Genomic DNA, 18,422 nt, shown 5'->3' on the forward strand with positions numbered 1-18,422 from the left:
CACTTCCCCAAGCTCCATATTCACTCCAATCCTCCACAATCACGTATCTAGGGTTTCAGGACTTCAAAGGATATCAAGGAGGCTGGGGAGAGGGTATAATGTCCTTTAAATAGGGCTCATCCTCCGGATTTAGGGTTTTCTCCACTCAACGCATACTCACCGAGTCCACCTTTGGACTCGCCTAGTTGGCCACTTAACACGCGACCTGAGTCGCGACTCTACTCGCCGAGTCCACCCATGGACTCGCCGAGTTTCCCTTCAAATTTAAAATTTTAGCCCTTCAACTCTACTCTTGATATTCCGGGATGTTACAATGTTTGATGAATATGGTTTTATTACTAATTTAAAATGAAATTTTCAGACTGTATTTTTGGGATGTTACAATTTATTGACTAACGAGACGAACGTTTAACAGTTCTACTTCATATTTGTTACGGTTAGGCAGCGAAGGATGGAGCTCACAGACAATATTTAATTGGTTTAGGTACGCCTATTTTTTCTTTTTTTCACCTTATATTCCATCGTTCATGAATATGAACTTCAGAGTTTTGAATCAATAGATAATTTTCAACTTTGAAGTTCATATGGCTTTAAAATTTCCAAGAATGATTGTTTCACTTGATCGAACTTTATGCATACGAGAATAATATGTGTTAAATTACTACGAATTTGAATCCATTTGTTTCTCAAGGATATTAGGTTTCTGTGTCATTAAAAATTAACAAGAACTGTAATTTCCATGGAAGTGAGGGAATGTATGTGATTATGAAGTTTTTTAACTCATTATTATTGTTTGATAATGCTGGCTACTAAATGGAAAAGAGAATTTAGCCTGATGATTTGAAGCTTAATTAGAATCGTTGAAACAGCTATAGATTTCTACTTTAAAGATTGATGATTCATTGGTTGATTTTGTATAGTTTTTCATGCTCATTTGCTTTGTTATAGGGATGCGGTGTATGTGTAGATGATGTATTAGCAGCTATTGAGAGCTTGGTGGTATGTCTACTTTCGCTGTGTATACATATGGTAAACCTTCTTCTTTTCCAACTCTGATTTTGCTCATAGTATGATTAGACTTTCAGAGGATAAAATTCATTTTTCTTTGTATTACAACAATCTTAAAGAATTATGTAAAACTAATTTCTTGAATGCTTAACTGTAGAATGATACATGCATAAATGCTGGAAGAGCTTGGAATTTGACAGAAGATGGTGATGTTGAATGTTATGTTGGTGTTATGGATGGTTGCTCTGGAGCATTTGGTGTTGTTGGAGCAGTTTAAGATTGCAACTTTGCTAGTGAAGGAGCAAATATTGGGTTCATCATTGTTGGGTCGAATTCCTCCCATGTAATTAAACTTCTTCTACATCTAATTTATCACTGGAACTTTACATTTTACATAAAAGTTACTATTATTAATATTTAATTTACTCAGGTTTTTAGCTAGTGACTGTGCACATGTTTGCACAAATTTCAAGGCCATTAATATTTTTGAAACCATTGAAAAGGCTAATGATGTAATATATTAAATTTTACTAGGGTTAAGTTATTATCATAGTTTTTCTTGATTTAATACCGAAATATTTCTGTCACCACATTTTTTCTGCTTAAGTGGGCTATTCTAAAATGTAAGTTTCAAACTGTTAGTGGTGAAATAGAACATATTGATGTAATTTTTTGTATGTTATATCCTCTTTGAACATGACAAATAGAAGTTGTAGGTGTCATGAATGATATCTGAGGAAAAAAACTAAAAGGGATGGGACTCATACGACCTCTTTAAACATGATGTACAACCACTTTTGCATTATTTTTCATCTCTGTACAATACATTGTTTTAATATAATTTTTTTTTTCTTTGGAGGTATACGGTTTGGAGGTTGGACAAATTTGATACAATTGGGCATGATAGGGTAGTGGATTGGGTCGGAAACAAAGATTATCTTCTAAAAGCTTTAGTTAATTGACAAATGAATATCATGTAGCAAAACAATTTTTCACTGAGGTGGAAAAAGGCTGCATGTTGGCTACCAGGTACAAGTGCATGTTAGACTCACAATCGTCCCACATGTGCATTTTAGTGTTTGTTGTAAACATTCTCATAAATTACACCATAGGAATTTGTAGAACAAGTTGCATCACGCTCTCAGGCGGTGGCTGACAACATTAGCCACTTAAGGGTTACTTACAATCTCTCTCTCTCTCTCTCTCTCTCTCTCTCGGGCTATTTTCTATCACAAGGGCATTTTAGTCCTTTTTACGCATATAAAAGAGATCTCCCACTTTTTGTTTGTTTTCTAAAGTGGATTACTATTTCTAGGTTAAAGTATTGACAGCATGTCAATCAAGGGACAGTGATGGGCAAGATGGTAATTTTTAAAGTATGCCTAGTCCTATTCTTTTGAATTTTACATGATATCATTAATTAATTTTATGTATTTTTTTTTGGGGGGGGGGGGGGGGGGGGGGGGGGGGGGGGGGGGCGGGTTAACAGAAACATCAGAGGAAGCTGAAGAAAGAGGGAGACCATATGGTGCGATAATGATGGAGAGGATAACAGGGAGTGAAGATGGGTGAATTAATCTTGTTCTTCGAGCATGTATTTTTTTTTTTTTTTGGTTAAATGCAATAAATTCTGAGCATCAATACATATCTGTTGTAGGGGCTCATACCTAAGTCATGTCATGCTTTTTACTTTAGTTGGTACAATTTTTAAATAAAATAGGAAGAAATGAAAGTAGAATGTTATACCCCACGTGTTAATATTTCAGTACAAATAGGAGCTTATCTAAGATTTTATTAAAAAAAAAATCTTATCCTATTTGACTCAATACTTTCCTTTAAATGCAGGTTCTTACAATGGAGTATGTCATAGGAATCAGGATTAACAGAATACAAGATTTAGATCAATTAGGTGTTAACCAACTGAAGTAAATATTTTATTTTTGGTTTTCTGCCTGGAACTGCAAATTCTAATCTCACATTTTTTTTCTTCATTTTTAACATTTTCTTTTTCTTTTTCTTTTTAATTATTTCCAATAGGCTGAGTCGTATTTGGAATTGTATAAATCATGTGGAAATAGCAACATCCTAGTAAACTTGATTATCCACATTGGTATCAAGAGTAAAGAATGTTTGTTTTGTGATTTGTTTTGCAGTGATGATAATAAGAGCAACAATATGTAATAACTATAAGGTGTTATGTTGATTAAAAAACTGATCAACGGGCTTACCATTTGCTACATTTTTTCAGATTTAGGTGGTATATATATTAAATAACAATGTTTTTTTTTAATTTTTTTACCAAAAACCAAAATGCATTGTATTGGTTGCAACAAATCCACACCCTGCGTAGTGGGGTGTCTCAGCTAGTTTATATTTTATAGGGTTGAACAATATAACACAAATTATTATGTATAAAAAAAAACATTTTTAATAACTCCTTAATCAAAACCTTTTGCTACTGAATGTATCATTTTATCATTTGTCGTATATTCTATACCATTTTTATGATAAACCATGTTCCAAAAAGTTTAAACTATTTTTTTTCCTGAAATATCTAACTTATTTATGTTATCCAATTAAACTGAATAAACCGGACAATATTAACGCTTGTTGGTATTTGATGAGGATCCCAATATGTATATCCGAAAATCTTTTTGCCACAAAAAAAATGTCAAAGTCAAATTATGTCATCCAAGTGAATATGTAAAAATCAGAATGAATTTAATAATAAAATAGTGGAGTATGAACACGAAATAGGTGAAAAACGTCTTTGAAGGGTCTTTAGAAATTCCATCGATCCATGCATTTGAACTTGAAAAACATTCAAAGCGTCGTTTGTCGATTTGTCTCCTGTCAATTCTAATGCCTCGACATTGATTCATTCAACTGTTTCCGTTATTTTTCTTTTTAAAAGACTCAATAACTATATTTTAACTGTAATCTCTTCGAAAAAGACCTTAAAATCCAAATAAGTTAGATATTCTTGACCTACACACTAATACATTCTAAATCGGTCGACTGTGTACCAAGTCCACAGTATTTGAGGATACTGTTGCATATGTAAATGGAGAAAAAAATTCACCCTAAGAATTTAGTATGGCCCACAAGATATTAAGACATACCTATATAAATAGAAACCTTTGGCACCACCATTCAGAAATCGTACCAAACGTGAAACACAAGCTTTCAAATCCTAAAACAGATTAAAACCATGCAACGCTCAGCCATGTTGAACATAATCAAGCGCCAAATGGCATACCAAAAAGCCCGACCCACAAATCAGCCCGCTTGCGATGTTTTCATAAACCACCGTGGTATAGACACAAAGAGATCAATTGCATCTTTATTGTATCATCAACTCTTGTTATCAAGAATTCCATCGTTTCTTGACAACAAGAACATGAAGCCTGGAGATAAGCTCTTTGAGAATATCGACAGTGCGATATTGGGGTGCAAGATTGGCGTAGCAGTGTTTTCACCTCGATATTGTCAGTCGTACTTTTGCCTTCATGAACTCGCATTGATGATGGAGTCTGGGAAGAAAGTTATTCCCATATTTTGTGATGTGAAACCCTCCGAGCTTCGGGTTTCGGATAACAAAATGTGTTCAGGGTCTGAGATCAAAAGATTCGGTTATGCTATCGAAGAGGCTAAGAATACCGTGGGACTCGCGTTCAACACAACCAAAGGGTATTTTCAACATATTCAACGTTATTTTTTTAAAAAATTTCTTGTTTTTGTTTAAAGATTAATAACGGGTTTTTATTTTGGTGAATAAAATTACAGGAATTGGTCGGATGTGGTAACATATGCAACAGAGTTGGTGAAAGAAAGCTTGATCGAGATAGAAAATGAGAAGCATGCTACTCGTCAGGCTCAAATCTTATACTAAATAACCATTCATGAGAACTTATATTGACATTATTTACATTGATTTATTTTATTTTTTTATTCATGGTATTGTTGTTAAGAAATATGATGGTGCATGCATGTAATATGGTGTAACCTATGAATTGAATAAAAGCTTTTCGATCTTTCATTTTATACGGTGTTTACAAACATTTATGTGCGACAAAATCGTGACCAAGTATATATAAATATAGTAATGTGCCATTTAAAATACAAGCAGGCATTGATTCACACATCGATCCAACATCATAAATCTGTTTGCTTTTTCAGTGATTCTGGAGTTTTGATTGATTGATGATCAATTAAAGTGTTGTTTTTCAAGAAATCTTGATCCATCTTGCTGACATTTTGGTATTCCGATCAAACGTTTTTTTGTCAACATAGTTTAGATCAAATCTCACATTGTAACTGAACTTCCATCTGTAATTATCCACGAAATAGCCACAAACATCGGCTCCCAATCCTCTTGTTCCCAATAAAATTTAATATAATTTTGACTTCATGGTCAAACTGACTAGCTAGTTTTCAAGTATAGATTATAGAATCAAACCACTATGACTAGAATTTAACAAAATAATCTTCTTTTTGTATTTTCCATCGTAACTTCAACTTAGTCACAGGTTTTCTTTCAATGACTTGATGAATTTAACATCAATTTCTTATGAAGAAAAATATTATGTTTGACTTAAAAGTAAAAATGTTACCGAACTTACCTTCTGGTTTTGGCTAAATAGGCAAGGTATGACTGATATTATTCAGTCCCATTGACTTAGTGTACATTTGATAATGAATACCCTCAAACAAAAATGGGTAATGTAAGGGTTAAATGCACAAAATAACAGTGTTGTAAAAATCTCGATTAATCTCCGATTAATCCTTTGGCGCCATCTGGCCGACTAGAAGATGTCTAGTAATTAATCTCCGCCTAAACAATAAGTGAAGCTGTAGAAACCGGTTAACTTTTAAGGCTTTGAAGAAGTTCTATCTCAATATAAATTATTTGATTAATGATTAATGTTGTATTAATCATTATATTTTATTTTGTTATGATATTAGTGAAATTTACAAACTTTATTATAATACACAACAAGAATACAGAGTATTAGGGACGTCGTTTTTTGCGACGACAAGACCTTTAGGTAGCGTTTGGTAATGGAACCGAACGAGACTGAACTGAACATAACAAGATAGGACTAGACTGGACAGAACTAAAATGATTTATCTATATAGCGTTTGCCAAAGCTAGGACTCAATGGAACAAGATTGTAAAATTACTAAATCATCTTTGACTTTATCAAAAAAGTTTATAAACTATTCCTATTTTATAGGGTATAATACGTGCTAATAATCATATTAAAGAGTAATTAAAAATAAAAAATTTACACATAGACCACATATTGGAATTTCTTTTGGCTTTGGCGGGTTCTATGGGGAAATGCATAAATCATGTTATAAAGTAAATTAAAATGGGATGTAGAAGATAATATCGATAATCACTAATAAAATTAATGTAATAAAATAAAAAGGAGAAAAGAAATATAAATGAAATTGATATTTATTCACTGCTATCATTTTTGCAACTTGAAGCCCCTTTGAATAAACAATTGAAAATGTAAGAGGCAAAACAAAAATGTAATAGAAGTAAAAAAAACAATGGAAGAAATGTTAAACGAGGAGGAGTAGAATTTTAGGTTTGGTATTTTGGTCAAATATTTACTATTCCATTGTGTTCTACCTTTTTGGATTAGACTAAAATTTTAAGAATTAGTCTCATTTAACTTGGTCAATAACCTTTTTTGTTCCTCTTCCATACATGCCAAACATCTTTTAAAAAATCTTGTTCCGTCCAGTCCAGTTCTGTTCCACCCATCAAACGCTACCTTAACGATGACACCGGACAAGCTACGCTTAGTGTCGCCGCTAAAACGCAAATGCCATCACTAAAGGTATACACCGGAGATCCATCGGAGACACACCACTTTCAATCCTAACCCTTTATTCGGAACATGATCCAACAGATAGGGTTTTTTCCTATGGAAGACAATAGAGACGACACCTTTAGCGGTGACATATCATCGATATTGGTGTCGATCTGTTTACTCGCATTGGACGAAATCTTGGCATATGATTCTTACCTGATGCAATGGTCGATAATCTCCAGAAAAGGCACCTTGAGTTCCCTCCAGATTGTCTCCTCTAATAGCCTCTAAGTCGCCACTATTAGTGGCACCGCTAAAGGGTTACCCCTTTTGTTTAGCTTCCTCATCCCAGACAACGTAAAATCTGTCAAGCCTCTCCAATGGTTCTCTCTGGCGATGATTTACGACATCACCACTGACGCCACTGCTCTCCACCACCAATTAACCTCCAAAGCCGACTTCACTGACAATTAACCTCCAAAGCCGACTGTCACCTTCATTGTCGAATGTCACCTCCGATTATGACCTGGTATCACCGGCAACGTTCGTTATTATTACTTAAAAATGAAGTAGATTGCTTTTTTTTGTTAGTTTTAACGTATATTGACAATCTTTATGAAATACAGAACACCTTAGTTATTGAGGTTGTTGTACAGATTCATCACATAGCCGACTTTGGTGGTGATCCATACACCATTGATTGGATCGCAATATTTAAGAATGTGTTGGGTGCTCGAAAGGGGCATGTAAGAGGCATCAGGCCTAAACCTTCTTCAGAACTGGGTACAAGTGCTCCATCCCAATGGCAGTTACAGTCACAAACACCGTAACCAATACAGGAACTTGTTAAATCTTAAAGAATTTGGTAGCTTTGCTATATTGTTAAGAACTTGATGTATTTATAGTAATTTTTGGCAGTTTGGTAGTTTGTTAAATTCTTAAAGACTTCATTGATTTGTTGGTTCGATAGTTTTTTAAATTGTTACCGACTTAATTCATTTGGTGGTTTGATGGTTTGATAGTTTGTTAATTTGTTAATGACTTAATATGATTGTAACTTAATTGTACGATGTTGATGTGAATTATTTTCTTCAAAATCCGACATTTGTGATGGCCATTGGAGACGTTATCTGCTCGATTAAAAACCAAGTCAACAACGAGGAAAAAAACGTTGACACATAGTATTTCTTGTTTTATGTTTTGGATGATGTTATTTTGGATTTATAGATAGTTTATGTGTAACATCCCGAGATTTTGCAGGTATTTCCAAACCCTCTTCTATCTTTACTTTGTCAATTATGGTCCTTGGGGTTGGGAGTTAAGAGCCAAGATAAGTTTATGGGCCAAGTTTGCAAGCTCGGGCCAAGAGGGAGTACGATACACGTACATAAGAGTACGCTAAGCATACTAAGGTCCTCCTTAGTACGTCGGGCGTACACTTGTATATGTTGGTCGTACTAATGTCAGGGTGAAACCCTAATATTTACTGTTTGGGGCCTATATAAGCAACATTATGAGCACCAAAACCTCCCTTACCTCAGCCTCCACAGATTATAGTTGTCTTCCCCAAACCCTAGCCTTTCCCTTGTTTGTTTGAGCTTATTAAGTGTGTTCTTGAGTGCTTTAAGAAGAAGGTATTGCATCAAAGAGTTGGAAAAGAAGATCAAGCTTGTATATTTGAAGTTAGCTTGTGCCCAAGAAGCTCCAGAAGGTATACAGCTCCAAAGTTTATGCATATACGTATAGATCTCACCATTTTAGTTTAATATAATCATTTCTTGTCCCAAAAAGCCATAATGTGGTGCATGATGTGATTTGGACCAAAAGGGTTGTCCTTCTAGACTCTTGAAGGGACCTTGAGTGATAAAAAATGAGGTCCCATTAGCTGAATGTGTCCCATGCATGGAAAAATAAGGTCTTAATGGATTAAGACCAAGCATTAAGAACTTTATGGACGTCCAAAATGATAAAGTTCATGACTTTATAGGTACTAGGCGTGTTAGGTATTTGGATCTGAAGTTTGGGCTTAAGTAAGCCAATAAGCACTTAATAAGGTTTTGGCAATCCGTCGAGTACACTCATTGTAAATCCAGTACATCCAGCATACTAGGTCAACCAACCCGATGGTGGTCAACGTCTGGAAAAATACGCCCCGCGTACGTCCTCTGTTGGACCTTTGTCAAATGGACTTCGAGTTTTGGACTATTTATGGACTAATTGGACTTGGGCCTTCGCTGGACTGTATGAATAAGACTTTTTGGGCCAAGTATGGATAATGGATCATGGGATTAGGCCCAATTAGGAAGTTGGGCCCAATTTAGTAAATTGGGCTAAAAATTAGTTTTATATATGGACTTTGAAGTTAAGGACTTGGTATCGAGCTTTGGCCTAATAAAGAAAATGGACTTAATGAGTGGTGTGGACATTTTGTTAAGAAGGTTATTTTGGGTATTAACTTAATATTTATTATGTGATAGTTCGGGATTTCTGGTGAGACATCAGTCTGAGATTTATAGTTTTTCGGCACCACTTTCAAGGTGAGTTATCTCACTATACTAAGGGGTCTAAGGCACTAAGGTCGGCCCATTGGATATGATATCCTAGCAATTGGTAGTATGTCGAGTATGAGTTAGTGTTGCATGTTAGTTGTTATGTCAGTTGGGTATGTCTGTAGGACTACCTATAGTATTATGTGATTATCTGTATGTGCATTAGTTGTGTTATATGTTGACATATTATGTGGATAGATTGAGGTGACACAAACCCGGGAGCATTCCAGATACGAGCTGAGGGAGACTCGTAATGTGGGCTCGATAGCAATCCATATGTGAGTTGTGGGCCCGGAAGGCAATCCAAACTCACACTGTAGGCCCAGGGGTAATTCAGTCTATAAAGTTGTGGACCCAGTACATGTTGTTAATTGTATATGTCTCATGTGCAGTGTATCGGTATTTTGGGGGAACTCACTAAGCTTTCGGGCTTACAATTTTCATTTTATTGTTTCAATTACATCAAGAGATCGTGGCAAGACAAATGCGTGATCATACAACCCCTCATGTTTTGTTTATGTTTCCGGGAAAACTATAATATCATACATTTTTAAAACAAGTTTGTAATGATTTAATGGTTTTGAAATGTTTTTTTTTTAAGTTTAAATTTGGCATGATTTTATGGGCGTTACATTATGGATGATATATTAGATGTTTATTTGAGATTTATTATATAGTTTATGTAATATGGTATATTTGATGGTTTATGTAATGTGGTATGTATTTTTATTAAAGCTGCATTTATAATATATACAAACTAATATAATAAATAAATTGTTTTTTCAAAAAAAACAACAAAACTTAGCGGCGGCACATTTAGGGACGACATTGACCAATTGCGACGACAACTGATTCCGGGAAGAGTAGCCAGAAAAACTCTGATCGGTGGCCGGAATATCAATAGAGACGACTCTAATAGCACGACAAGTATTAGAGACGATGCTATTTTCGAGAGTATAAGCTACAAGGTATTAGCGACGACAAGGGGCATCAATTATGATGTTTTTTTCGTCGCTAAAGGCTTCTTTTTTGTTGTGATATTAGTCACATTTAATTATTGAAATTTAACAAATTTACATTGTAGGATCTCTGATTCGTCACCGACTAATCCCCGATTAGGCCAACTAATTCTAGTTGTTGGAAACTATTTAATGAATGATTAATGTTGTGTTAATCATATTAATCTATATTGTTATGATATTAGTAAGATTTATGAGCTTTGTTATATTATTAGTTATATTTAATTTTTGAAATTTAACGAATTTACATGGTAGGGTAGCTGCCTAACAATTTTTACAACCTTGTAAAATAGTAACATACTTTCATTTATGTGTGTACTATAGCATCCTACTTTTATTTTGCTATGAGATAGCTGTATATCTATTTTTTTTATTTTTTTTTTTTTTTTTTATATTAAGAGAGTACTGTTGAAAAATCTACCCAATACTATCATTGTAAGGAGAGGCCCTCTAAGCTTGATCGACATCAATAACGAGAATCACCCTTGTTATGCTGAAATATCATACTAGATAACGTTTAGTCAAAAGCTAATATCGACATTATTTACATCATTTTTTGGTTTGTGTATTCACATTAATGCCTTTGACAATGAATATGAATTTGGTACAAGTCATTAGCTTCAAATATCAACAATATGATGTACTCTATGCACAAAAGCTTTTTACAAATGTAATATCATATTTTCAAACGCTTATGTTCAAGAAAATCGCGACAATTATATACATAAATATAGTAATGTACTAATTAAAATTACAACCAAGCATCGATTCACACATCAAACATCATAAATCTGCTTGCTTTTGCACTGATTCTAGAGTTCTGATGGATGGATTATCTATCAAACTGTTGTTTTTCAAGAAATCTTGATACCATAGTGCTGACAATTTGGGTATTCGGTCAAACGTGGTGTGGTCAACATAGTGTAAACCGAATCTTACATTGTAACCGAATGTCCATTCATAGTTGTCCATCAATGCCCATACAAAATAGCCACGGACATCGGCTCCATTTCTGTTGTTCCAAAAGATACAAATGTTATTTTGACTTTCATGGTCAAACTGACTACTTTTTCAGGTATGGAATTGAAAGGTATACAACTAAAATTTATAAACATCTTCTTTCTTCTCTGGTTCTATATCATCAAGTCAATTTAGTCATTGGCTTTCATAAGTTCAACTTGATGAATTGGACGGAAATTTTTCAGATGAAAAGTAGTGAGTTTGACTTAAAAGTCAAAATTGTTACCAAACTTGCCTTATGGCTTTGGCTAAAGAAGCAAGATATGACTGATGGAATTCAATCCGCTTGACATCATTCAGAATCTCTTCAACTGGTACATCATGTATGTTTGGTGATGAATACCCTGAACAAAAAATACAAAATTTAGTAATGTAAATAACATAATCAATAGGGCTAAAGACAAGAAATAGCAACGTACTTTCATTAAATTGTTTTCATTTTTTTCTATTACATCATATTGCACATTCAATTTTTATAAAGACATACTTTGACAGATCTACTAAATTATATATCTTACTTCTACTTTTTTACTTATTAAGACATTATACTTTCAAATAACTACCCAACTACATAAGTAAAAATTGCTCTGTGTTTGAATGGCATTGCTATAATTGGATAGATTTTCATTATACAATACATTAATAGGAGGAAATGAATGTAGGAAACTAAAAAAATAAAAAATAAAGTACATTGATATTTCATGTATAAAAAGGTAACATACCATTTTCGGTAATAAACATGGGTGTGTTATTATACCGAGTCTTGACATAGTCAACAATCTCTTCCATTCCTCTAGGAACTACAAAAAATCTTGGCATTGATGTCTGTTGAATGCAAAATCCATCATTTCAAACACCGATTAAAGGGTAAAAGACGTAATTTTCACCAAATTGATAAAACAAAAATATTGAAATATATTCTAACCGGTTCACCAATCAACACACCATCACGTTCTCCAGTAATTTCCACAAAACCCTTTATTAAACGATTACCAGTTTCTAAGCAGCTTGAATTTGTACAATCTTTGGTGTATACAGCTGAGTAATGATTGATTCCAATGAAATCAATACTGTTTTTCATAAAACTCTTTTCCTCTAGGGAGAATCTTGGCAATTCACTTCCATTGTAATCACGCATTTCTTTAGGGTAATCCCCAAATATAGGCGGATCAAACGACCTAGTAAGAATATCAAGATTCAAGATTCAAGATTCAAGATCAAAGAAAAAGATTGAAACTTTTTCGTTCTTTTTTAGTAAACTAAGCTAAAAGTTTACAACTTCACATATGGTTGAATATTACCAACCAATATTGAATATCATAGCCCTTTCAGCAGCTTCACGATCCAAATCACTGTCTGTAAGTGGTTCATACATAAAGCAATGTATAACTAGTCCTATTAATCCTCCTTGTTTTGGCTGCATGAACAAAAGATAAAGATTATGAATCTTTAAAAAAAAGACTACTTTCATGAAACAAAGTTAATACTTTGTGAATTGCCTGAAATTTTTCATGATAAAGCTTTGCAGCTTTTCCATGGGCTAATAACATGTTGTGCATGGCATAAAGAGGCTCAACATCAGAATTTCCAGAAAGACAGTTGCCAAAAGGGTATGAACATCGAGCTGGTGGATATGTCCCTCTTTCATAAGACATTTCTGAAAATAAATTTGGTTCATTGATTGTGATCCAGTACTTTACTCGGTCTCCAAAACTTTTGAAACAGATTTCTGCAAAATGTACAAAATCGTCCCTGAGAGATAAACAATATTAATAACTGAAAAAACAGAAATTTCAGTTGATTATGTTAGTAAAATGGTAAATTTAACATACTGCATTTGAGGGTCAAGCCAAGATCTGTATTTGTCTTCGAGTTCTTGAGGGAAATCTTGATGGTGAATTGTCACAAATGGCTCGATTCCTGTGTGATAAAGAAAGGTGTTTGGATTTAGAAAAGAAACAAGTTTGGAGTTTTGGGAATGAAAGAGAAAGTTAAAATGCATCAAGATTCACCTTTGAGTACAAGATTATCGATAAGTTTATTGTAGAATATGATTCCCAGAGGATTAACTTCACCAAACCTTCCTCCTGAAAGGTTCATGACAAAGATAAATATCATTTAAAAGGTTTAGAACATGAGATGAGATATGGAAGATGAACATAGGAATCGGAAAGTTACTTGGAAGAATTCTAGCCCATGAAATTGAAAATCGATATGCTTTTAAGCCAAGCGAATGCATAATCTCAATGTCTTTCTGTATTAAAAAGAAAATCAAATAAGAAAAAGAAACTGTTCTTGATTCAGTAACAATGGAGGAGCAACTAAATATTCTTACCAAGAACATATGGTAGTGATTATCTGCAACATCCCCATTCTCACCATTTTCTCCACATCCTAAAGACGATGGCAGCGGTTTTTAGTAACATTTGACTGACAAATTAACGACTCGAAACAACAATAGAAACGAGATTAACCTTTGGAATGACAAAAATCATCCCAGTTGCTAACTGATTTTCCATCTTCAAGATACGCTCCTTCAACCTACAAAAAGAGGGTATGAATTGACTGTTTAAGGGTATAAAATAGCTCAAATCAGTGAAGAGGAAGCATCGAGAGAGTCAAAGTTTACTTGATAAGCAGAAGTCGCTGCTCCGAATAGAAACCCGGGTGGAAAATCGGATCTTTTGATTGGGTTTTCTTGTTTGAAGCTTAATCCTCCGCCACTAATGGAGGCTTCAAGAGTCGACGAACATGCAAGAATGACAAAGAAATAAATTGCTAGGGAATTCGATACCATTCTGAAAGTATCATCAGTTACAAAGATCTTGTATTGAGAAATGAGAATCACATGTATGTATACCGATTTGTGGTAGCGTTCATTAGATTGACCAAAATCCTGGTAGGAAAGTAACAGTTATCCTTCTTAAGAAAAAGAAAAGTCAGACACCGAGATGCATCATTGTGCCCAAAATAATTAAATATAATAGTATTAATTTGGGAGCCCTACATAACAAAATTTTGTCATTTATAACAATACACAACTAATTTTTTTTTTATCATTTATAACAATTTTTAAGTTTTTTATCATTTATAACAATTTTTAAGCGTCCCGAAAATTAGACCATTCACAAGATCTCATACTATCTTAGGGGCTGTTTGGTAGGATGTGAATTTTTAAGATCTGAATTTTTAAGAGGTCTGAATTTCTAACAGGGTCTGAAATTTTAAGAGCTGAATGTTTAACACGCTGTTTGGTTGAGACCTCTGAATTGTTCTGCTGAATTATTAAAATGACCATTTTACCATTCTGTTTTATTTTTTATTAAATTCAACTGTTTATTTAGAAAATAACCTAATAAAAATTCTTAATTATGTATTAAAAAATATGTAAACACCATATAAAATCCAAATATAGCATAAATCAAAATTAAACACAAATCCAAATCAAACATAAATATTTTTAAATCCACAATATCATACTAAAATCCAAATAAAATCCTACAAATTTAATTTCACCCCAATTGATTCGCAATCTGGTCACGTAAATTATCCATGTATTCATTTCCTTGTGAACCCCATTCCATATCGTGTACGTTTTCGCCATCATTTTGTCCCCCTTGTGGTTGAGCATTGTTCTCCTCGAACGCCATAAATAACTCATCATGAATATCGCATTTCCTTATGAAATTGTGGACTGCAAAACAAACAACGACTATATCTCTTTGCACTGAAAAAGGAAAAGGAGCCATTCGCTTTAGAATTGGGAATCTCGCCTTCAAAACACCGTAAGCACGTTCAATAACATTTCTGAGTTGCGCATGTGCATGATTGAATTTTTCTTCCTTAGTTAACGGACGTCGTCATCGATAGTCGGCTAACCAATACCTCGTGTTGCGATAAGGAGTCATAAATCCACGAGTGTTGGTGTATGCAACATCGCAAAGGTAATATTTATCTGTACACATGAGTAAAGGAAGTATTATATATAGAAATTTAATATCGTATTTTAGAATAATCTTAAAAAGAATTAAAAACCTGGAGGAGGGAACGGAAAGCCTGAAGTCGGGTTACATGCAACTTCTTTCAAAACTCGCGAATCATGTGTTATACCCTCCCAACCGGCCCATACGAATGTGAACATCATATCAAAATCACAAATTCCTAAAACATTTTGAAAGCATTCACCTTTTCCTCTTCCCCTATAGCGAGTTTGCTGATCAGCAGGCACAACTGCATGTACAAGAGTTCCATCTAGCGCACCTATTGCTCCAGGAAATATTTCTTTTAGCTTACGATGCCTCTCTGAGGAATTCACAGTTGCATTAGAATTCGTTGGCACTATAACTTCTTTTGCAAAAATCATCATTGCATTTAGCACCTCATGAAAGCATCTATGAACTATTTCTGTGGAGTGTTGAAACCTTCGTTTGATAATCCTGAACCGTTTATTATGTGCTATAGTAGTTAAGAACATAGCCATCTTTTCTTCAACGCTTATATGCCTACTACTTTGCAACCAATTGTTTCGTCTAAAATGATTGCATAAAAGTACATATGCTTCACGTGAAAGACGCATCAGGTCTTTACATTGTGTAGAAGTTCCATGTAACAATTCTTGCGTATGTTGATGACCACTCATTTCCGAATCATTATCAATTGCCCTTCCAATTCTATTGGATGCTAGATTCAACCAATAGCAACATAGTAACAGGAAAAACGCAATTTCTTCATCCGAATCCATAAACAATCTGTTATTTTGAAAATACATAACAATTATATTAACAACATATAACATAAAAATTCATCCAAAACATCAAGTCATTCATATCATATAATAATCTAGTAATCTAAAACATCAAGTAATCCAAAACATCAAATCATTCATGTCAAGTAATCCAAACCAAACATCAAGTAATCCAAAAAAAACCATCTAGTTATCCAAAAAAAACCATCAACACATTCAAAAAATCTACTTAGCGAAACATTCCATAATGCGCTCCAACAGTCTTGACCCAATTCTCACAAATAGTTGGATCAATGGTTAACCATACGTGCCTCTTATCCACACCTTCACCAAAAAGAGCAACAGCAGTAGTGTATTTTGGATCAAATATTCCCCATCCTAACTTCTCCAGCTTTTCCATACACGCACCCAAATCTGAAGAAGAATGCTTTTCCACAAATATTTTAGCAACTGTGGCAATATCTTCCCCGATTTCAAGCAATCTTGAGTTTGATGCATCTTTACCCTTATCTTTACTTTTATTTTGACTCTTTGCCGTATCTGTAGTCTTTTGTTTTTTTGATTGAGCAAATGACTCGTCACTCAGACCTACAGTTTCTTGTTGAGTGCAATCGATGTCATCAAAGTCATGCAAACTATAGTGGCTTGAGTCTTGAGTAGGACGGGGAAGGGTAGAAGTTGGTCCCCAACTATGCATGTCTGTCGCAGTCGCGCCTTCAAACAACTGTGTGCAAAGGTCGGGATACGGTAATGGTGTGCGTCTCAAAGAATCCACATGTTTGTTTGACTGTTTGGAAAAAAAAATTATTATTTAAAAACAATATAATCTATTTTTTATAAATTAACAAAATACTTCGCTTCTAGTTCCCATTCTTCTTTGGAAAGATTGAAGGTGTTGGTTGTTGAATTGTACACATTACCGGTTTTGTTTTTTAACTTCAAAAAAGCACCAAACTTTGACTTTAGGTAGTCATAACGGTTCTTCATTTGTTTTTGGTCGGCAATAAAGTTATGTTCAATTTTTAGTGTTTCAGCTACATTTCTCCAAGAAAGTGCTTTCAAACTACTCCCTTCCCGTCCATTGATCGTAACTTCACGTAAACAAGCTTCTAGAAATGTTTTCTCTACACCTTCTACCTTCTAACTAATCCTATCATTCTTTTCTCTCATTTCTTTGATCAATTCAACAAAAAAAATGCATGTTTATGCAACAAGTTATGCATTAAAAATACACATAACATCAACATATAATGCATTACAAATGCACATAACATCAACATATAATCCTATACATAGAACATATCAACATTTCATTATGTCCATTGAAAACATTAGGATTCGTTCATTTAACATCAAACTCAGCGTATAACATCAACATATAATGCACATTTCCTAATAACAACAAGAGCATATATGATTTCAATACAACATCAAACACAAATATGATTTCAACAACATTTCAACATAATAATAAAACATAAAAACATTGAACATAAACAATTGAATATAAAAAATCAAACATAACATGAACTCATAGTAGGAAAATAATAAATTAGGAACTCATAGCAGGGAAATAATATCAACATTGAACAAATAAGATCAACATATAACAAATCAGGAACTTATAGCAGGGAAATAATTTTTTTTTCGTTTTTTTAAGAAATCAGGAGCAAATAACATAACATGATATGGATTTTCGATTTTCATGTTTAGGAGCAGCAAGAAATCGGTTTCAGAAGAAGGAAGAAAGAAGAATAGCAAAAAAAAAACGATTTTCAGAAACAAATAACATACTTGATTTCATTTTTTTAACAAATCAGGAACTAAGAACATAAGATGATGTTGATTTTTGATTTCTAGGTTTGGGAGCAGCAAGGAAAACGATTTTCAAAAGAAGGAAGAAAGAAGAATAGCAAATAAATCGATTTTAAGAGGAGTAGCGACATACCTGAATCGTCGGCGAGAGGTGGGAGGACGATCGGTGGCAGCGGGCTTGTTCCAGGGACGATCAGGCAGCAGTTGCGTTCGTCGACGACGGGCAAGATTGGAGCGGCTCGGATCGATTGCTAGGAGCGAATGGAAGAAAAACGGCGATTGCTGGGAGCGAATGGAAGAAAAACGGCAGAATGCTTTTGATGGGTATTAGGGCAAAATAGGCACGCGTTTTTTTTTTTTTTTTTCAGACACTGCTCAAGATCTGAAAAAATAAGAGGCAAATAGAGTTTTAAGAGGTCAAAATTAAGATGCAGACAAA

The 18,422-nt window shown here is 34.0% G+C and overlaps 1 protein-coding gene across 1 annotated transcript; it reads right to left on the reverse strand.

Moving 5' to 3' along the window:
- Positions 1-11,018: 11,018 nt before the first annotated feature.
- On the reverse strand, positions 11,019-14,278 carry LOC145005148 (beta-glucosidase 18-like). Its single transcript, XM_078964199.1, has 12 exons — positions 14,054-14,278; positions 13,899-13,965; positions 13,760-13,818; positions 13,603-13,678; positions 13,437-13,511; positions 13,257-13,344; positions 12,924-13,176; positions 12,726-12,841; positions 12,350-12,602; positions 12,147-12,249; positions 11,660-11,768; positions 11,019-11,416 (listed from the first exon to the last, which is right to left on the reverse strand). Exons 1-12 carry the CDS (start codon positions 14,219-14,221, stop codon positions 11,188-11,190), a joined length of 1,596 nt encoding a protein of 531 aa, XP_078820325.1. The 5' UTR covers positions 14,222-14,278; the 3' UTR covers positions 11,019-11,187.
- Between the last annotated feature and the right edge of the window lie 4,144 nt (positions 14,279-18,422).

Source organism: Lactuca saligna, chromosome 7 (genome assembly GCF_052625555.1).
Source record: "Lactuca saligna cultivar CGN05327 chromosome 7, ASM5262555v1, whole genome shotgun sequence".
Lineage (NCBI taxonomy): Eukaryota > Viridiplantae > Streptophyta > Magnoliopsida > Asterales > Asteraceae > Lactuca > Lactuca saligna.